This window comes from Hyperoodon ampullatus (assembly GCF_949752795.1).
Source record: "Hyperoodon ampullatus genome assembly, chromosome: 20".
NCBI classification, from domain to species: Eukaryota; Metazoa; Chordata; class Mammalia; order Artiodactyla; family Ziphiidae; genus Hyperoodon; species Hyperoodon ampullatus.
Window position 1 is genome coordinate 16,388,852 of NC_136933.1, and position 23,418 is coordinate 16,412,269.

The 23,418-nt window shown below is 37.7% G+C and overlaps 1 protein-coding gene across 1 annotated transcript in view; it reads right to left on the reverse strand.

The window, feature by feature from the left end:
- The window catches only part of DLC1 (DLC1 Rho GTPase activating protein), a gene marked incomplete at both ends in the record, with an annotated part of 387,952 nt that extends 364,813 nt beyond the window's left edge, over window positions 1-23,139 (reverse strand). The window contains one exon of the mRNA XM_079726851.1: window positions 22,117-23,139. Coding sequence (XP_079582977.1) covers window positions 22,117-23,139 — 1,023 coding nt within the window. The remainder of the gene's footprint in view (window positions 1-22,116) is intronic.
- Window positions 23,140-23,418: the final 279 nt, after the last annotated feature.

The following is a 23,418-nucleotide window of genomic DNA, read 5'->3' on the forward strand; positions in this document are numbered from 1 at the left end:
TCGCACAGCAGGAGGGGAGCGGCGGGCGAGTGAGTACAGCTTCATCTGCCTCTCCCTATAGCTCGCGTTACTGCCCGAACCATCCCCTCGCCGCCGGCCTCGGTCTGTGGAAAAATTGTCTTCCACGAAACCGGTCCCTGGTGCCCAAAAGGTTGGGGACCGCTGGTTTAAATAACATCATGAGTTTGGAGCCCCCATGTATTAGCATCCTCATAAAAAAAGAAAGAGACACCAGAGCTGAGCTTCCTCTCTCCACCATGTAAGGACACAGTGAGAGGGGTGGCCATCTGAAAGCCAGGAGGAAACACTTCACCAGAATCCGATCATGTTGGCACCCTGATCTCAGACTTCTTGCCTCCCGAATTGTGAGAAAACAAATGTCTATTGTTTAAGCCACCCAGCCTATGGTATTTTGGTCAGCAACCTGAGCAGACTAACACAGACACCCAGTGCTCAGGTGGCATCTCTGAGTAAAGCATCCACATGTAATAGGAAGATAGATTTTTGAAAGATAATTTTTAAAAAAAATTTTATTGATTGATTTTTGGCTGCGTTGGGTCTTCGTTGCTGTGCGTGGGCTTTCTCTAGTTGCAGCGAGCAGGGGCTACTCTTCATTGCGGTGCGTGGGCTTCTCATTGCAGTGGCTTCTCTTGCAGTGGAGCATGGGTTCTAGGTGTGTGGGCTTCAGCAGTTGTGGCATGTGGGCTCAGTAGTTGTGGCACGTGGGCTGTAGAGCACAGGCTCAGTAGTTGTGGCACATGGCCTTAGTTGCTCCGTGGCATGTGGGATATTCCCTGACCAGGGCTTGAACCCGTGTCCCCTGCATTGACAGGTGGATTCTTAACCACTGAGCCACCAGGGAAGTCCCTGAAAGAGAATTTTTAAGTTCTTTTTTTGTGACAATGAAACTTCTCAGTTTCATTGACAACTTTGTATGTGTGTGAGAGATAAATTTAATGCTTGAAAGTAAACACTGACAAATAAGCAATCATTACATTGAGACACAAACGCAATTTACTAACAAACAAGAATGTTGGGGATTAGAGAAGTGAGGAGCTGGGAGGAATGTTCAGGTTTCTAATTCAACGCCCTCCCTTGAATAATGAGGACGCAAGCCTGAGGAGGGGACAGATTTGCTCAGAGGTGCTTTCAGAGGTGTTGTCAACACTTTTCCTTGGGCTAACTCTGTGTCCCCTCCGTTATAACATAAGAAGCAACGACAGATTCATTGTTGCTGTTTGTAGTATGTATGTGAAAATATGTGAATCTGGCTTCCTGAGAATAAAATACCTCTGAGGTTCATTCCCCGATTTTTTTCCTCTGTTTTCTTTCATTTGGTCACTAAGTTTCCTGTGATTTTACACTAAATCAAAGGGCAATTGAATAAGAACATATTTTGTGAGTGATATAATTATAATGGCCTTTTTAATAGACAAAGAAGACCACACTATAATTTCAGTTTTAAATTTCTTAGTATTTGTAGCTAGTTTTCTTTTTTTAACTTATGTTGTATCAGGGTTGAATTTGTTTAAAACTGCCTTTAAAAGGTGTTTTTGACAGTACAGTACAGATATCTTAATAATTCAAGTTTGTTTCTGAAAATCTTTACTCTGGAAAAAAACCTTGATTTTCCATTTTTGTTCAAAAAGACCTGAGTCTTCTGACTTTGGAGTGCCCAGCAAAAGGCCATCTTTCCTATCAGGTCTTTGGTTAAAAAATAGTGGTTCAAATAATGAATTTCCTGTTATTCTTAGCATGTGCCCAGAAGCCATGGAGACTTTTGGACATACTTAGTGAATTAAAGAATGAAAGTGAATAAAAGACTCTATTATGAATAGCAACCATAGAAAATAAAGATTATAAACAGTACTAGTTTCATGATGAAAAGAAAGACATAACTGTAACCACAAAATCTCTTCCAGAGATGGGGAGACTCCTGGGTGTATTTCAGCCCTGAAGGTAAATTGGAAGAAATAACAAACCCTGAAGCTTCTCCTTAAATACTTAGAATAACATACTAAGGACTGAGTTCAGTGATCAACAAGTGTTGGGTACGTGGGATTAAGAATTGAGTTTGTGATGTGAAAGAGACAAGGATGTCATTTTGGAAAACTAATTAGCAAGAGTGAAATGATGTGGACTCTAAAAAGAGAATGAACTTACCCTCTCATCATTTCCTTCAGCCCCATATTTTCTGTCATTCCCACATGCTTGTGTCTTTATTTCATAATCAGCTCTCCACTGAATTACAAATGGGTGACACAGAAACTTCTACAAGAATCAGTTCTCAGTACATTTATTATTTCCCAGGGAATCAGAAAAGTGAGTAGGTTGCCTCTTGGAACAAAAGAAGCTGTAGGAGTGAATTGTGATGTGGAAATGTATCCATTAAAAAGCAATAAGCATTTATACTTTTTGAACTTTAAATAGAATAAATGAGAAATTATTTTAGTATCACTTCAGCAACCTAATTGCTTTGCAAATCATTTACTGCTTTGTGAATATTGGTTCTTCCATGGCTTTCTGTGAACATCCAGCTTTAAGAGCTTTATTTTTATGATGGTTTTAAAACATTATACCAGTTATCCACAGCTGAATCTCTGTCCAAACAATTGGATTGAGGTTTCAAATTATTAGCAAAATTAAATACATAAGCAAATATAGTCTAATAATTTCAACAGAATTTTCTTATGCCTCCAAGAAGTTTAAATTTAGAGGAGGAGACAGGGAATATTTTCATTTTTACATACACATCAATGCCACAGTTTTTTTTTAGGATGGCTTGTTCATAAGTCAAATAAGTAATCTGTCACCTAAATGGGACACTTCAGAGTGAAAGTGGGAGCTAAGCAGGCAGGATGTGGGGACAGCGGCATAACCAGAGCAGCCGGACCAACCAGGATGAACAGTCACTGTGTTAATGGAGCATGTACCATGAGAGCTGCAGTTATAAATGTTCTTCCTTCAAGTTTTTTGAATTTCTTGAAGATAATGACAGTAACTTATTCATCTTCGGTTATCTGGCAACTAATAAAAATGCTCAAATGTTATATGGTAAAAAAATGCTAAATGAATAAATTAATGATTGAGTAAATTAACAAAATTATATGTTCATGCAATTATAATTTTATTGTGGAATACACACCTTCGTGTATGTGAAATCAAAGATTAAAACATCAGAGTCAAGGGCATGAGAAGACAGCATAATGAGTATTTCTTTTCCCTTCTTCCATAGTAAGGGAAGCTGTGTTTTTCTCCTACATCAACCTTACTGAAATTGGAGACAGTTCTGTAGTCAGTTGTGGATGGGGGAGTACAGACTCATTCGTTTGTCCACCAGCCCATCTATCCATCTATCCACACATTCACTAGACAACTTCCTATTTTTCACTATCCCACATTGGTCACTGAGGCTACACCGGGGAAACACATATTCTTTGCCCTCAGTGAGCATATATGTACCACCAAATGAGGGCATTTGTTAGGTTCGTCGCAAACAAGATGAAAAAAAAATATTAACCTTCATTCATTTTACTTCTTTCCTCAATGAAGACATTTTCAGGATGGAGGGAGGAAGATAATAGCTTTGGGAACTTAAAGAAAGTGGAATGAGTGCGGAACATTTAAGTGGTAAATGCTGGAGTGAGGCAAGTAAGTGTATAGAGTAACTGCTAAGAGACGCTAAGAGCCCATGGCGGCCAAAGAGCATGGATCTGTAGTGTTTCTATAGGACTCATTAGAGTAGTGAGAATAGGCTTAACCTTTTAACAAGGACTAAATACAAAGGACTTTAAAATACAAGCTGGGGGATATGATCTTTTCTGATAAAAACCAAGAGTGGATTAGGTTTGTTTGTTTTAATGAAGGGAAATCACCTGGTGATGATGTTTTCTTAGGAAGGTTAAATCTGATTATACTATGTAGAATGTGCTAGAATTAGAGAAAAAAATGGATCCAGGGAGATAGCAAGGAATTTATTATAGTACCTTTTCATGCTGATATGCATGTGGATAAGGTAGACCCACGAGAAGTGGACACACATAAGTGATATATTCCTACAAGAATCACAGAGAGATCAAACCGGCCACCTATTCTAACCAATTTTCTTTAGCCATACTAGGAAAGGCTAACCAAAATCACTGTATCTTTAAGAAAAATCAGTAGCAGGGAAACAGACCACTGCACAAAAAGAAATAATTCAGGAAATACCAACAACACATTAAAAATCTCAAAACCTCACATGAAATTGTTTCCATAATTGGTATTCTCAGAGAGATTTGAGAGAATGTTGCATCTATAAAACATGAACATGTTACCAGCAAAGAGAACATGTTCAAGGATATCACTCCTAGAGCAGCCTCCTCTCCTGTATCAATGATGTTTCCTCTACTGAATCATTGCTATCAGCTTCCAAATATGATGTCCAAATATCTCCCATTAAAATTAAAAAAAAATATCTCTTGACACCACATCCTCCTCTTTCTTCACATTCTTTTACAGCAAATGTTGAATCATTACTTAATAGTTGGCTTTGCTCACTTTCTTCAATTACCGTCCTCCCTTTTGCTCTCAGCCTCACTGAAAGCAAGCATCTGTTCCTACCCAGACTGCTACGAACAAGCTGGCCAATGGACTTTACGTTGTCCAATGCCAAATTTCTCCTTGATCAACCCATAGCATTTTAAAAGTTTGATTTCCCTCTTCTTTTAGAGTCAGCTTCTTTACATGGCTTCTAGGCTCCTACTCTTCGATTCTTTTCCTTCATTTGTTCAGCTCACTCCTTAGTTGGTTTATTTTATGCTTCCTTACACTAGAAACTAAGTCCTTGTGAAAGAAGATAATTATTTTGTATCCCTCACATCCAGAAGAGTGCTTTGTACATAGTAAGTGCTCAATAACTGTTTATTGACTAGGTGATTGAATTAAAACAGGAAAAGAGCTATGTAAGTTAAAAATATAACCTAAACAATAAATAGTTTAATGGATAGTGAATAATAAAATGGATACATAGGAAGACCAAGCTGCTGATCTGGTAAATAAAGCAAAAAATACAAATAAATGTCAAATAAGAGATGGAAGTTAAGAGACTTAGATACAGGTTATTCAAAAACATCTAATAGGAATTCTGGGCAGAAACAACAGAAACAATGGGAGATTACATCCTGATAAATTTTATATCTTCAAGGATAAAGTAGATATCTTTAAAACATTCAGAGACTTGAAAGCAAAAACAAAAAACAAGTTAACACTGTGACGTAGATCTTCACAGTTTAAATACAGGGTCACAGGAAAATTGAGGAATGCCATCAAATAAGCCTAGAATTCTAAACCTGTTTACTCATTAAAATGTGGGCAAAATAATGATTCTTATGGATGTAGAAGAACTTAAAAAATATGTACCCTATGTGAAGTTTTTCAAAGAGATATGTCAACCATAAAGTAAATAAGAAAAATAAAGAACATAGATACAAGACAGTTGTGTGACATAGAAAATGGAAACAAAGTAGGAGAAATTTAAAAGAAGATCTATTAGACCTTGATGTCTGAGTGATCCCCCTTTTATAATATAGGTTATATCTGCTTCTCTGTGGGTCCAGTTTCACTGTTTTTTTCTTGAGTGAATATTTACATATAATAAAGCCTTTTATGGATTTTGAATTTTTATAATTAAGCTATAGATGAAGCATGGAACAATTAATTACAGTCACAAGAGAGAACATGTATGTTAAAGTCTTGAAACTCTAGAAATAATATTATTAACAAAAATTACAAGACGGAGTAGGGGAGAACAGACAGACCAATGGATATGCACTAATTTTCTAAACTTTTGAAATGGTAATACAGTAAGTATTATTTAAAATGGATAAATCAACAAATAGAGGAAATAAGCATTTTATTTAGCAGGCATATTCATGAAGGCAGATACTAGAACATAAATACATAAATAATGAAATAAAAATGATATAAATAAATATAAATAAATAAATAGCATAAATAATAAAACTCAGTAGGTGCAGGGGAGAAGCTTTGAGCTAGTATGAAAATGCTAAATTCTATTGAAATGTATGTTTTTGGTGATAGAGAATTTGTCAGCCCATAGTTCTAGTCCATTACATTAACAGTCCTTGGCATAACATCAGCAGTTGTTATAGGGTGGACTGTGGCTCCCTTCACCCTACAAATTCATATGCTGAAAATCTATGAAGTTATACTGGAGAAGGGTGAGCCTCCACTCCAATACAAGTATCCTTATAAAAATAGGAAATATGGACACACACACACACACACACACACACACACACACACACAGCACCGTGAGAACATAAAGGCAGAGATCAGGTGATTATACAAATCGAGCAGCACTAAAGATGACCAGCAAACCACCAGAAGCTAGGAGAGAGGCAGGCAACAGACTCTCCGTAGCAGTCACCTGAAGGAACTAACTCTGCAGACACCTTGAGCTCAGACTTCTAGCCTTCAGAACTGTGATAATAAATTTCTGTTGTTTAAGCACATAGTTTAAGGTCCTTTGTTATAATTGCAAAAAAATATTTGTTAAATATACAAATAAAATACCTCATCTTTCACAAATGGACAGCAAAAACTCTGTGTAATGTCATTAATTAATAACTATAACTAAAAGCTTGTATTTATAGTCATATAGGTAATGAACCAGAATTGGAAACAGTTAATGATTGTAGTCTTTGAAAAAATGAGACTAAATCAGGAAATTTAATTTTTCATTTTATACTTTATTTTGGCCATGTGCATGTATCACTTACATAATAAAAAGATAGTTGATTAATAAACCAATGTTATCTTACTGAAAGCATCCTTTTGTGAGTTAAACAGTGAGGCAATTTAAAGCTTGGAATTAATTCAGGAATTTTGACTTCATATAATTACTTGTGGAAAGCATGCTATTTCTCAAACAAAATTAGGCATATTTTATGTAGAAAAGTCCTCATATTATTCACTGTAGTTTACAGTTATTTTTCATTACAGTTTCCTAAGAGCTATCAGGTAGCATTAAAGATAAGGAAATATAGTGTGAGGTGATTAAGTGATTTAATTGGAACAAGAAGACAGTGAAAAGAGCAGTTTTAACTATTACTGTGCACTAAGATAATGCTTGAAATACCGTGCCTGTCTCCACTCAGTCACTCATTCTACAGAAGTCTAATAAGTGCACACTATATGCCAGGCATATGCTAGGCATGAGGAGAGAATAATGAATAAATTGTGAGTATCCTAGTCCCTGCCTTCGAGGAATTTAGTTTGAAGTGTACATATGTGTTCTGGTTTCCTGAGGATGCTGTAACAAATTACCACAAACTCAGTGCCTTAAAACTACAGAAATTTTTTCTCCCGTAGTTCCTGGGGCCAGAAATCAAAGTGTGTTGGCGGAGCCGTGCTCTTTCAGAAGGCTCTAGGGGGAGGGTCCTTCCTTGCCTTTTCCAGCTTCTGGTGGCTCCAGGTGTTCCTCGCCTGTTGGCTTGCATCACTCCAATCTCTGCCTCCATCTTCAAATGGCTTCTCCTCTGGGTCTGTGTCTCCTCTTCTGTCTCTTATAAAGACACTGGGCATTGGATTTTGGGTTCATCCAGATAATCCAGGATGATCTTATCTTGAGATCCTTAATCACATCCGCAAAGACCATTTTTCCAAATAAGTTCACATTCACAGGTTCCAGGGTGTAGGACACACACATACCTTCTGGGGGCCACAACTCAACTAATGCAGTATGAAGAAGGGAATAGATAATAGATAACGCAGCGAGGTAAGCACGATGGAAGGGTACGTGGGGGTTACAGTACACGGAGAACACCTGGAAGGAGGTCCCAGTTCAGTCTGAGGGGTTCAGGGAAGACTATTTGGGTGAAGTGACATGTAAGATAAAATCTGAAGGATGGTAAGGACAGGAAGGTGGGCTGGGGAGAACTTTCTGGGTAAGAGAGAGAGAGAGTATGATGAGCTTAGGTAACTAGGAGAAGTTGAATGTGGCTATAAAATATAAGGTGAGCAGAAGCACAGCAGAATGAGACTATGTAGGCAAACAGGGCCCAGAGTGTGATTGTCCTTGAAAAACCTTGTCTAGCGTATTGGAATTTTAAAGCTATGAGCAGGAGCGTGACAGAAGTGCATTGTATACGGATAATTTGAACTGCAGTATAGATAATGGACTGATGGGGATTAAGACTGGAGACAAAGAAACCAGTTAGGATGATGTAGCAGCAATTTGAGCAAGAGACTCTGGGAAGATTAAGAGGAACGGCATGAGAAATATTGAGGATGTAGATTTATCATTTCCATAACAACTACTCATTACAGCTAAACTCACTGGTGCTTTTCTACCGTGTGCCCAAAGTAAATCTGGATCTCTAAATTTTCACCTGAACTTTCTAGAACTATGATTAGTCCACAGGTATATAGGCATGGAACAACATGCATCTAACAGCAGTTTTTAATAAACATTTTGCATTTCTGAAACATGTCTTTGATGCATGGATTGGTTTCCTGTAGTTCTTAGAGCTTTATTTGCATTGCTTCAAAGTAAATTTAAACTCCTTCCGAAGTGAAAGGATGGGACTGTACGTTTGAGTGGTGAGTACTGCTATGACTCACTCTTAACTGTCTGTACCTGTTTAACTGTTTTGGTTTCAAAACGTTGCATGAGCAGAAGGTGAGGAATGCAGAAGGGTGTTCTCAAAGTGGCAGTGGAATTCTGTGCTGCAAGAACCAAGGCAGCAGCAGGGGGTGAAGGTAAATATGTCACTTTGAACATAAGCAGTTCTGTCTGCTTCCTCTCACCTGGGTGCCCACTGACCACGACGGGGGATTGTATAATAATTGACCTGCAGGAGAGAGATTCCCAGGCATCTAAAAGTGGCCAGCAACCTCAGGGGGAAATATTTGCTAATTTGCTAATAATTCCTCCAGAATCGAGTTTTATTGGTAAGTGGTTGAAATGGTAACACTAACTTTAAAACACTGTGCCATGTATAACTCCCATGGATTTGAAATGCAGAACAACAACATCAAACATGCCTAGACAAGGTTATGATTCACCTTAAGTGTGTTGGCTACACCTCTTTGGTATTGTTGTTTGTTTGTTTGTTTTTTGCGGTATGTGGGCCTCTCACTGCTGTGGCCTCTCCCGTTACGGAGCACAGGCTCCGGACGCGCAGGCTCAGCGGCCATGGCTCACGGGCCCAGCCGCTCCGTGGCATGTGGGATCTTCCCAGACCGGGGCACGAACCCGTGTCCCCTGCATCGGCAGGTGAACTCTCAACCACTGCGCCACCAGGGAAACCCCACCTCTTTGGTATTTTAAGCATGACTTTGTGGCTGCTTTATACTCCCTTCCAGTAGCGGGGGTCCTGGCTTCCACTAACACACATCTTCTATTTCCTCCTTAGGAGAGACTGACTTTTACTTTTTCTGCCACAAGCCCCCATATTGTGTAGGAAACTATGGTGTGGCCATTTTGATGATTCACAATATTCTGTTTTGGTCTTTCAGCATAAGCCATAGATTTGAAATGACTTCAATGTAGATTGATAACAAAGAGGAGCCTAAAACTGTCCCTTCCCCCTTAGAGCCTGTACTCTCCCGGTTCTCGTATACCCCACCCATTCTTCCCTGCTTCAGACAACTTTACGTGCACCAATTTTCGTTGTGATGATCGGCACGACAACCAGAGTGCCCGCTGAGCAGAGCACAGTCCTCTGATTTTAGAAGGGAATGCTGGAAGCACACACACTGAGCAGCAACTCAGACGCGTCACTCACTCACTCACTCACTCATGTATCAATACATCTCCTGAGGAAACGCGGTCCCCTTAACAATGAAAAGATTTATGTGAAAGTTAGAAATTAAATTTCCTAATCAACTGGCTTCATGTAAGCAATACGACTATTGCCCATTCACTCTCTATCAAGAACATACATTCTCTCAGTGGTCAGGGTTGGAAATTCAGGATTACAATAACTATAAGGTATTGCTTGGGAAAAATGGATTTATTTCCATTGTAAGTTGTCCAGGACAGGCCAATGTACAACACTGCACGCTTTTTGTTTCTGGTCTAGATCGAATTTTAAGCATAAAAATTTAGTGCTTTACATGATTACTAATATGTTTAAAAGAAAAATTTGCATGAAGATGATGCTGAAATGGCTGGCTAGCTTCTTTTCTCCTCTGGCCTCCTTAAGGATTGCTCACAGTATGGAAATTGTTTGAAATACTTTTCAGCTTGTTTAAAATTTATCATGCCTCAACCCAAACACAGTGGACATCTGAGAGAAAGCACTTTGTAACTTCTAAGTGGAGAGAGATAATATTTATGATAAAAGTCTAGGTTGATCAAGGGAAAGAGTACAGAATAATTGAATTAAATGAAAATTCATGCCTCAGGAAAGAGCCATTTTTTATTATAAAACTAGAAAGCAAGAGAAGCTGAGAAAAACTTCACTTTAGACTCTTATTTTCAGCTTCTAAAAATTTATTTTATATTTTTGTCAGCATATACCTGAAGTGGTAGTTAAATTCTCAAAGATGTGTTGTTGTTTTTTTCCTGCACACAAAGTGGACGAATGTCTGAAATAGGAGGATAAAACATTTCCTTTCATCGTTCAAAAAAACCTTAATATTAGGTTTGTGTTACATTTCGATGTTGGCCAATTCTTTCTGATTACTTTTAAATTATAGCTTTTCCATGATAATATGCAAGTCAGCATCTTCCCCGTGGAGCAGCAACTTTGCATTGGTAACAGGACATACCACTATTAACACTCTAAATTACAGCTCCTTGGCCTTGTCAAGACACACACATTATTCCAGTTAAAGTGAAATGCAAGAATGTTTTAAGTCTCTTCCTGCTGGAACATTCCATGAACCTATGAAAAGCAAATTCTCCATCTCTCATCCCTTATCTGTCCGTAGGATGCTGCCTACAGCAGACTAGGCGACTGAGCAACATCTTGCTTGTTGGGTAAATGAACACATGACAGGACATTCAACATCATGTGACCATCCTACAGCAAAATGAAGACCAAATGCAAGGGAGTTTATTGAGGGATGGATTGAAAATTAAAGTCCCATCTACGCAATGGCAAATACACACTCTAAGAAATTCCTCTGCACCGAGAATTCAGCTGTTTGTTTCTTAATGTCGGCTCTAGTCGGCTGCATTGGCTCCAACTCCATTTCCCTGTGCCTTTGAGGGGTGAGGGTGTGAGAAAATGGTCCACAGGCCTCAAAGGTGATATTAACCCCAGAGGCGGAGCCTGCTTCTGGTTTCCTTTGCACTCATGGGCACAGAGCACCATCCGCTGACTTACTAACCTCCCTGCAATACGGACCACTTAGTTCCTGTGTGATTTGTCCTCTATCCCAAGTCTCAGTAGAGACTGGACTTCCTGCAGGTAGCCAAATATCGCATCTCAGATTGTGCTTGATTATTGCAGATATTGAAACTTAATTTAGATGCATATACATGTATTCTTTATTAATTTTGTATATTTATAAAATATTTTTGTTAAGTGAACTTATTTTATCCTTAGATTTCCTGCTATAGGTTGGGGCTTTATATATTTCATAATTCTCTTAAGAAAAAGTTTAAGTCATTCAGAAGTTCATAAATGGATTCTGTAGTATACATAGACGTTTAATCTAAATAATATTTAAATTATAATGTCAGAAACGAAGGCTGTTACCCAGCACACTGAACGCGAGCACTAGTCTTTCCCACTCAGAGTCGGTCGTGTAACAGCACTGTGCGCCGCATCGTGGTTGAATGCTGTCCTCTGAGCTTGTCATCCATCAGAGAATTCCCATTACTCATAGAACCTACGGACTCATGTTATTAAAGAATTGCTTGATTTATACTCAAGTAAAATGAAAATGGAAGCTTTACCTTTTATCAGCTATTTATAAAGCACATTTCTCATCTGTTACATTATGACTGAATCAACTTTGGGTACCTCTTTGAAGCACTCTAAAGAAAATTTCCAGTTTCCAAAGGCCAGTATGTGAGTGGAATACAAAACATCACAATTGCAATTTAATTTTTAGCAAAAAATGAATTATCCTCTTGCTTTTACTTTTCATGCTTTTAGGCAGTTATGCTTTTAAATAACTTTGTGACAGTCATCCTTAGTTATAAAAAAATTAATGGCATTCCCTACATGGTTCTTACATATCTATGAGGGTATGAAAGTTAGTGGGCACCACTCTCTCTTCTCATCATTAATTTATATTCGAACCATTTTGTTGATGCTTTAGTCATCAAGCAAATTTCTGTAATTCATTTCACTTTTCTGCTAACTAGTCAGACACTAGCTGGGGAGCAAATGAACATGGCTAGCATTTTTTTCAGAACCCATTAGTATATTGAAACCTAGATTATGTATTTATTTATTTAAGATAAAGTGAGCCCAGAAATTACTTAGCTAAAATCTAAGTTTGAAAACAGAAAGCTGTTTTGCCAAAGCTAAAGTCTGGCATATGAAGTACTGTCCATCCTCTTTTGATTTTCATATCACCATGAAATATTCTGCAAAAAAAAGACCTTAGCATTTAAAAGTGTCTGTTTACAAAATGGCCTTTTGGAAGTATTTGCTTATTTCACTTATTCCCTAAGATTTAAGTCTGTGTATTTAAAAATAAAATTGTATTTCCCAAGAACAGTTAAAGTAAGCACAGAGAGATCCCTCTCTCTCATTCTCACAAATGCAAAGTCTTTTCATCCTTCAAAGCTCAGCTCAGGCACCCCTTGGTGAAGCCTTCCCTGACCTCATCTGGATGGGGTCCCTACCCTAGCTTTTAAAGCTCTAGCTCCACAGATCTTAATACTTTCTACCTTGGATTAGGTTGAGCCAGGATGTTTCTGTACTCGTGGTTCAAAACCTAATATTACATTAGGTTCTAATAGTAATAGCTGTTAAAGTTAGTTGAACTGATTATTTTGTTGTTTGTTATTTTGGTTACATTGCCCCTACTAATGTGTAAGCTCCTTCAGGTAAGGATGCATATATGATTCTTATTCAAATTCTACACCATCATGACAAAGTGCATGGGGGGAACAGAAGGTACTTAATATTTATTTAGTTAATGAATGCATATTCCAGACTCTATTCTATAATGATGATTAGATAGCAAAGATGAACATGTGGGTTGACTTACTTTCTAAATTATCTCTCAAATGTTGTCAGTCTTTTTCCACAATTATTCCCAGACAGTTCAGCTTATTCTTAGATCTGTAACTAGAGCAATTAATAAAAGAAACAAACAAACAGAAAACAACAACTCCTACTACTAATAGCTGAAGTCACATGGTGTTTACTATGTGTCAGGCACTGTTCTAACTACTTTGTACATATGAACTTATTTAATCTTCCCAAGAACAAAATGAAGCATCCCATTATTCAGGTGAAAAAACCAAGGCACAGAGACAGTAAGTAACCTATGTGATTACAAAGCTGTGAGTGAGGGAAGCAGTTTGCTTTTAGAGTCCGTTGGCTTAATTACTTTGTGCTATGTATAGCACCACAGTGTAGAAGCTGTGGAGATTTACCATGGGCTGTGAAGCGTTGGAGGAATCTCCAACTAAAGTAGCTACTATACCCTGGTTGACTATATATACTGTGACTATAGATTCCACTAGCACTTAACCTATTCCCAGATCTAATTCTGCAATTCTTCAGTTATTTATCTGTCAAATCTTCACCTCAAATTTTGGTTAAGTAATGGATTGTTCTAGTGGTTGTGTTATGTAGTGCTGAACGATATTTTCCATCTCATTTAATAACCCTAACGACCTTGTGATATAGGGACTGTTGTCTCCATTTTTCAGGGACCTATAAAGTACCCACAAATTAAATAACACCCCTCAATTTAGATGATGCTCCTCCTCATCACAGCTTAATTTCTTAGTTAGAAAATCAAGCTCAGACCAAAGCTATTCACTTCCTAGACTAAATAATGATGCTATTTCAACTTTAAAAAAAAAAAACCTCTGGGTTAGCTTTCAATGTATATGAAAAGCAGTATATCCTTTTGAAGTTTTACTGGCTCAAAAAATAGAGCCCAAAATGGAAGAGGTTCATTAATCACTAGTTTTATTCCTATGCCAATGTAGAAATAGAACTGAAAAAAGAATAAAAGTGGGCTTTCCTATTTGCTTGTATTTCCTTTGAAAATTGTGAGGCTATCTCTAAAGTACCACTATAATTTTCTTCACAGAAAACTATTTGTGGAATAGAGATCTTGTTGGCAGCAGGGATAAGTACTTTATTTCTAAGAACACGAGCCAGAAAATGAAGATTCCACTGGCACCATTGTGCTTAGTGCCCAGATAACAGAGGCAGGGCTCTGTGTTGTAGGTTTTGCTAGTTATCCCCGCTTTTGTGGATACTGGCATTTCTTCGAGGGAGGCAGCCAAAACCTATGCTAGTTTTGTTGGTACTAAAAGATTAATTAGTTGGTCCTGGTTTATAGTAACAGAAATCCATCAGGAAGAAACTAAATCAGTTTCACTATTACCATAGCTTCTAATGTGCAATTGGCTCTGAAATACCCATTAATTATTTAAAAGAACATCATAAAAGTTATTAATTCTTGCTCCAACAAAAGCTGATGCTGGGTTAATGTGAACTTATTAATGATCTTGTTACTAACAATGTAAATTTGCAGTTTTGGTCCAAGTCACTGCTTGGATCAGAGGCCCATCACACATCATAACTACTTTTTTTTCAAAAATATCTGGAACAAGAAACATTTCAAATATAATTGTTCTCATTCACAGTATATTTTTCTGCCTTAAAGGCATCTAGCATCAAATGTCCCTACTTAATATGGTTTTCACAACAGAAATTAAAAATAAATTTACTATTGTCTGGTACTCTCTGAACAAGAGTCCCTCTCTCTCCCTTATTCATTTGTCTTTTAATTTCTTACTCTGTTATTCCTGTCATCTCTCTTCTACTCCCAATGTCCTCACAATGACATTAACCGGAAAAACTAGAGATTTTTTAAACCAGTGGCCTCCCAACATTTTTGATTATGTACTTTTCAGGGAGGATGTGTATGCTATTTATTTATAAATTATAACATATACTTTCATTTAATATATCATATGTCTTATAAAATATATACAAAGTGAAAGGATAAATTACAAATAAATGTGAACGGATATTCTAATATTTTCCTCCTTACACTCACCCTTACCCACTCCTTGCAGGAGACAACTGCGTAGTTTCTAAATAACGTTTACCACTCAGTTTGCTATATAACTATTTAGTGACAATTAATTGTTTTGTGGCAAAGGGTAATAATCATCTCAAATTTGAAGGTTGCCTCAGAGACCCAGATTTTACATAATTCTTCCCTCCCTCCTGTCCCCTCATGCCCTATTTTAGCATGGAAATAGCAGGGAGAACAGAGAGGAGATTATGGATAACTGACCACTGATTTTGGTTGTATGACTTCATTTCTTCTGTATCCTTATGACTTGGGTTCTTGACTCCTGATATTGTCTTCTGAAAGTAAATCCTTTACCATGACATGGCTATTCATTCATTTAAACACTTAGGAACAGGGTTCTAAGCTCTGAGATGGATGCTATAGACACAAAATTAAATTGCTACAGACATAAAACTCTCCCCAAATGAGCTGACATTTTCATTAGCAATGGTGGGATCAGATGCATTTGCAGTAAACATTCTAATAGGAATAAGTCCTCTGGGGGTGAAGAGGATCAAGCAACTAACTTGGCTGAGGAAACTGGGGAAAGTCCCTCCAAGGTGAAGACATTTGAGGATCCTGAAATATGAGCTTATCCGGTCTTGACCTTCAGCCTGGTGGAGACACAACCCACGAGGGCTGGCTCTAGTCGGCAGAGTTCCTCCTGTGAAATGGCAGGAAATATTATTTGTCTCCACCTACTCTATAATTGTGGAAGTCAAAATCATGTTACTTGTCTCCTTGTTAAACCTGTGCTGGTGATAACCATAACTGCATCATGTTGAGATAGAGTCTGATTATAGCCTCCTACAAATCCACTTTTTTTTTTTTTTTTTTTTTTGCGGTACACGGGCCTCTCACTGTTGTGGCCTCTCCCGTTGAGGAGCACAGGCTCCGGACGCGCAGGCTCAGTGGCCATGGCTCACGGGCCCAGCCGCTCTGCGGCATGTGGGATCTTCCCAGACCGGGGCACGAACCCATATCCCCTGCATCAGCAGGCAGACTCCCAACCACTGCGCCACCACGGAAGCCCTACAAATCCACTTTTTGTCAAGGAATTGTATCATTGCTTTTCCTTGCCATTGACCGGTGCTTCCCTTGGTACCCTGCTTTAGCCCATCCTTCTCTCTCTCTGTCCCTCTGTGTGTCTCTCTCTCTCTCTCTTCCTGTTTTCCTTCTTCTCCCCGACCCTACTCCTCCTGTGCCCTCACTCTCCTTCTCTCTCACTAATGCTTCCTGCCTCAGTGCTGGCCTTATGTGTTAGTGAAACAAAAGCCTTATTTGGGGACTTGAGCAGTGTTTCAGGGATTATGTGCTTCACAACGTAAGGAACTCTACCATCTGGCTCATGGTGGTATGCCACGTCCACAGAACAGGACCTGGGATATTGAAGATGCTCAATATTAATTACTGATTAATTTTACCAGACAGTGTATCTAGTGTTATCCTGTATCATATAATTAAATGTTTTTGCATTTCTGGTTGGATTTAGGGGAATTATGTTTGCTATGAGGCAAAATATTTGAGCCCCAAATACCTGCAGATATATTTTTGGCTTTCTAGTTGTTTATGAGCCGAAAACCCAGTTTAAATAGCATGAAAAAAATCTGATGATTTTCTGTGGCTTAACACACAAAATGAGCTACTCACAAAGGTACCAGCTTTACCTGGGACACAAATCCAGTTAAAAATATGGCTGAGAAGACCTGATGTTATCCATCTACACATTGTCTTTCCACCTGGTAACAACTTTTCTCTGCCAGCCCTAATGTTAGAACTAGGGGAAAAGGTTTAAAAACAATACAATCTGCTCAATAAGCCTGTGTCTTTAAACCAGTGTGACCTTCATGTAAAATCATACTGTCATTAAGAATCTATCTGCGGAGCTGTGTATACTTTACTCTGTTTCCCATCCCTTCCCTCTTTGTCAACTGATACTAGGCTTATTAACAAACTCTAATTCTTCCACTAGTCCTTGCTTTCATTCAGTGTTGGGGCCACAGTTTAACCATCTTTTAGGTTTTTATTTCTTAGACAATTTTTCCCTTCCCTTTAATATTTTTCTAGCTGACCTCCTATCTTGGTCCATTCCATCTTCTGCATAATTTACTATGTTCTTTATGTCACCCATTGGTCAATGTTAGCTTTCTCATGCTACAAAGCTCCCATATAGGCATTCAGGAGATAGAAAGGATCAGGAAGGTTATAGCAAGAAATGAGAAAGTCTTTTCAGGTATAGGTGTGCTTTTATCAAATACGTACATATTTTAAAGATAGGGTAAGGAGATAATATTTGATTTTTTTAAGTCATTGCTAATCAATGTATTACATTTGTCCACAGATAAAGTACAGTACATACAGTATAATATTTTGGTCCTGAGCAGTTTTTCCATAGGAAAGAGTATGGCATTTGATCCACATCACTTCCACACATAAAATAGTTTCCTAACATGGAAAGGTATTCTGCAGTGTGAAGTTAAAGCGTCAGGTATTTATACAGATACCACAGAACACATACACAGCCTGTTTATTTCATTCACAACCTGCCATGATATACTGGAATATATTTATGTTAGGTGTTGTTCCTCAACATACTCATCTTATGAGTTATCCTTCGATAAATATTTTCTCTTTCTTCTTTGATAATAGAATTTTCAGCAGACACCTTGCCCAGGATGCAGACTCCATTTCTCAGCCTTTATTGCTAGGTGTCACCATACAACTAAGTTCTAGCACATGAAATATGAGAAAAAAAAAAGAAGTGTACTCTTTCTGGGTCTTGCCTTTATCCAGGGGTGTGGCCATTCCTGCACCCTTTCCTCTTCTTACTGATTTGAATATGGATAAAGGCTCAAGGTGGCAGAGCAGTTGGATAAGAGGGTCTAAGGTATTGGAAACATAAGGCCTACATATTGTTCCAGAACTACCTATACCCAATTATATATGTGTGAGAGAAAGATGTTAGTCAAGGCACTTTTTTTTTTTTTTTTTTTTTTTTTTTTTTTGCGGTACGCGGGCCTCTCACTGTCGTGGCCTCTCCCGTTGTGGAGCACAGGCTCCGGACGCGCAGCCTCAGCGGCCATGGCTCATGGGCCCAGCCGCTCCGCGGCATGTGGGATCTTCCCGGACCAGGGCACGAACCCATGTCCCCTGCATCGGCAGGCGGACTCTCAACCACTGTGCCACCAGGGAAGCCCTTAAGCCACTTTTATACTGGTTTTCTGTGACAGCAGTCAAATCTATAGCATAAATGATACAGTTTCGTTGGCTGCTGGAATGTGAGGTTTTGTTCAAATGTGGAATTAGGTGTCTTTTCAAAGTTCAAATCATTTTTATACTATCTTTTGTGTTTATTTTGCTTGGTAATATGGAATATGCTTTATGAAAGCCAATAAAAATATTTTATATATTTATACAACTATTATGGCTATTCAGAAGTTTGGGAACTATTTAAATAGTCTCTAGGGAAGACTGAATTTTGGACTCTCTTTAATTAGTAAACCACCATCAAGAACAAATACACTAGTTCTTTAAAAAAAAGTCTAACCTCAAGTCTTTCCCTACATATTTTCCATCTTCACGTCTCATTTGGTTTGAAGAGACCACTTCTTAGACTGTCTCCCTCCTCCACATTTCTTTGGAATTTGTCTCTGAGAATTGCTCTTAACCAGTTCCCTTACCCCAAAGACCCACCCACGCCCTATAAGCGCTGGTCATATACCACACGATCTTCCTGGCTCATTTACTGATGTCTGCTCATGATTTATTTGGTTTCCCTTTGATTTCAGTGGCTCCAATTTAATGATATATTTCATCATATTTAAGGAAATTATTAGCTTAAAGGTCAATATTTACACATACTACAAACGCAGTCATCTCCAATTGACACTCCTAATAAGTATGTGTGGCTATCCTTAATGGCCAGAAATACCATTGGAAAACAAGAAAAAATACGTCATGCTGAGCAACAAATGCCTGCCAATATTTATAGGTTTGAAGGAATGATAATTTGTATCTAAAGTATAATGATATCTCTAGAGTAGTAGTTCAGTGCATTCTGAGCATTACCCTTATAAACTCTGTTTTTGCTTTCTTCCTTTTTTTTTCAAGTTTTAGAACCTGATTTTATCCTGAATCCCTCCCACAAAAAATTCATGTTCATAAATTCTGTGAAGGATTTGGTTCACTCATATCAGGTAATGAGCTGATTAAAGTACCGTAACTAAAATTTTATTAGCTTATATTCTATTTCACCTTTTCTAAGCTCTTAATCTCAAAGCTGTCACAGTGGTTGACAAATAGTTTAAAAGATACAGACAACTAAGCCAACTCTTTTCAGAATCAGTCCCCTAACACTTTAGACATGAAAATGGGGTCCATGTGTCTCTCCAAAAGGTTTATCTGTTTTAAACTAGTTGTACTGGCATTAGAATTGGAGTAGTTGATTGAAACTTTTGTTGATATTTTGAAAAACTTCATATTTGTTTTCATTTCATAAGAGTAATAATAATCATAATAACTATATAGATAAAGGGTTGTTTTGTGCCATGCAGAAAATGCTTCAAATAGTTTATATATCAAATATTATTTTGTTTTTGTACTTCTATTCATTGTATGCATTTCACCCAGAATACTATCACCTTTTATAAAAATTATATAGGCTAAAAATTGAAAATCCCCTGCTTCTATCCTTTTACTTCCATTCTCTCAAAGTAATTGCTGTCAACAATTTTGTGCCTATTTATCTAGAATTTTGCATATTCTTATTTAGTCATCTAGAGAGGTTTATAACCCATCTATATTTCTATCTGTATCTGTATCCACACATTTCATCATGTAAGGTTGGGATGTGTGACAAATATTGGTCTGCCACTGTCTTTTTCTACATATACTATATCATGAGCACCATTCAGTTAGAGCACATGGATCTCACTCCATCTTTTTCATGGCTGCATAGCATTCCAAACTATAGATTAACCAATCATTATACATCCTTTATTGATGGAAATTTGGATTGTATCTTTTTTGTCAGTAACACATAATACAATGATGAACATCTCTGTACATATATTTTTATGAATTTATTTTGTTTTTTCTTTTGGTAAAGTTCTAAAATGGTTAGTGCACAACTTGAAGGTATTTCAGCACTCATTCAACATCAGGTAGAACAAAAATTCCTACACACTTTGCTTCTAGAGGCTTCTCCCATAATCATACTTCCCCAGAGTAAATTCCAAACCTGAAACTTTGCATTTAATCTGTTTATTACAAAGCATCCCAAATGAGTTGTAGAGTCAAAACAAATACTCCACCAGACAATACCACAACACTTTAGAATGATGAAATGCTTAAAATAGAATATTTAAGTTAGAACTTGTAAATGAGATATAATTATGGCTCTTGTAATGCAACTATGCTATAGTGACATGTCCAAGAGCAAATTCTTTCCAGCATTCTTAGTATTGATATAAATGTCCAAGTGGTGAGCATATGTTTCTGGAATGTTTAATGTTTCTGTCGGCAGTTGGGCAGGGTCTGTCTTATTTTAGGGAAGCTATGTCATAGGTCAGTTAATACTTTCTTACGTCATTATTACATTCCCTCCAACAGATTTGATACACTATATGGACATTTCTGAAAAAGCGACCTGAGCAGTCCAATCATAACAACATTATGCAGCATTAACTTTTTAAAACAATTTATGTAAGGAAGGAAGAGTTCGCCAGAAGCACAGAAAGCTCCGTTGGCATGTAGTTTGAGCACATTGATCTTTGCTGTAAAGTCTTTGACTTCACTTTAACTTATGACATGTTACTGATCTAGTTTGTTAGCAAAACTACAGTTTATGGAAACCAGATTTCTTCACCAAAAGAGAGTTGAAGATTTTTTTTTCTCATTGTAGATAGCCCCAGTTGAACAGAACTAAGAACCTTAGTTTTGTCTTAGGAGAATAGGAATTATGGATTAGTATTATATCAAGAGAAGGGCAAGGATGTTACACCAAAGTGTCCAATCTGCAGGGGTTTTTTTGATGCCAATGGGCATGTTGGATTTACAGAAGAAATTTTACTTGTATTTACATCAGGATTATAGAGTATTACAATATGGGAAGAATGCTGGGGAAATCCTAAAAGTATGACAAACTTTGGTCAAGAGTTCTCTAACTAAACCACAATCCATGTGGTTCCTTCCAATCCTTGTGTCTCTCACTTGGAAACTTCTTGGGGGATCATGGCATCTACAGGATTAGTCAAAGGTGCCTCAGCATAAAAATTTACTTCAGTTATTCATCATTTTTGGTCAAGAGTTTTAAAAAAAAGTTCATGTAGCTATAGATAGCAAATGTGCCAGGGTATCATTTAAAATAGGATTAGCATATTTTGGGGGAGGGGGTACTGTTGCCTTGGTATATGCAAAGGGCTCATTTAAAATATGTGATTTATACAACTTTTATTATAATAAAATATACTTTTTAAAGGGAAAAAGAAGCAAGCTGAAATAAACAATTTTAATTAAAAATTACCATGACATTCTTTCTAAAAATTAGAGATCACTCTTTAGATAGGCTTTGAACTATCTGGTGGCTATTTAATTCCAGCCAAAGAAAGTGAAACCAGTTCTGTCTTCAACACAATTCCAAAATAGAATGTTCATGAACCATTATAAATATTATTAGTGAAATGGATAGGTTATCCTGTTTTAATTTTTATATATTTTGATGATTTCCCCCAAGAAGATGCTCTTTGAGTCATACAGCTACACTACTGGGCAAAAGAAATGTCCACATATCTTTTTAACTCTAGCAAAATAATAAGTGACAGAAACAAGGATATTTACAAAATTCCAAAAGCCAGATAATAGGTGCATGCGTCTTACCTTTCTTTTACGAAGTCTGACTTGGTTATCTGTGGGTTCATGGGTGGCCAGAGTCTCCTTTATGTGTAAACACTGCATGCCATCTCCTGAGTTGACCTTTGGAAGACTTCTGTTTTGATGTTCTGAGAAACCACTCTTCTCCAGGCCATTTTCAGCTGACATTCCACTAGGGCAGGAAGGAGGCTGCAGAAGGCAGCTTCCAGAATCTGTTTTTAATAATGGCAGTCCTCTGTCCGCACAAGGAATAGCCAAGAACTCATCTTGTACTGCACTGCAGGTGTTTCTTTCATGTTCATCTTTAGGGAAGTCGGGTTTCCTTCGATGCTGAGCAATTACAGCAGAATTAAGCAATTGCTTTTCCGGCACAATATCTTTCACATTCAAAGAATCACATGCATTCATTTTGGGTGCATCTTTTATTTCACTTAGGCTTATATCCTTACAAAGCTCCAGGCTTTTACTCACCATGTCAACAACTTTTCTGTCCCCCTTTTCCTCTACCAGCACTAAATCAGCTCCACCAGCCATTCCCCAGGAGTCATAAGAACCTTGGTTACTTTCCATGATGGGCGGCGTCTTTCCTAAGGAGCCTGCTCCTTTGATGCTATGTTGGTCTGCCGTTTTAGGCCCTTGAGTAGTTAAAATCTGTTTATCATCTGTAAGATATAGATCAGAATCAGTATCCTCATCAGAAACATGCACTAGTGTTTCCGTGCTGGCCTCCAGAGAAAGAAACTGATCTTCACCTTCATGGCTGTCATCTTCATCCACCTCCTTTGAAATGTGACCCATTGGCCTCCCAGGAATATCTCTCAGCTCTGAGCCATGACAGCAGTCTGGTAGTGAAACACACCTTTCTTTGCGGTCCACATTTAGAGTTGCATCTTTTTCCATACTTGCCTGCAAGCTGTCAGCTACTAGTCCATGATGACATGCTGTGTTACAATCATCAGAATTAAAAGGCTGTCCCATCCATTGGGTCACATGTTCTTCCCAGCTTCTCTTTCTGATAGCTACAGACATGTCATCGTAGTTTAACAACAGATAGAGGGATACATTCCATATGGGACCAAAGGAGATGAAACGATGAAAGATTACTTCAAATTCACTGATTGAAGAAGAGAGTAAGTTTTGTCATATTGCACCACCTATTAAAAAAATTAAAGAAATATACATAGTTCAGGATATAGTTCTAAAGTCAAAATATATCTTGGAAAAGAGAGCACTTAAGCTGTGCTATGAAAGATTAAGAGATTGTATAAAGCTTCTATTTAATAGCCTTAATAAGGTTATTTCTTTAAG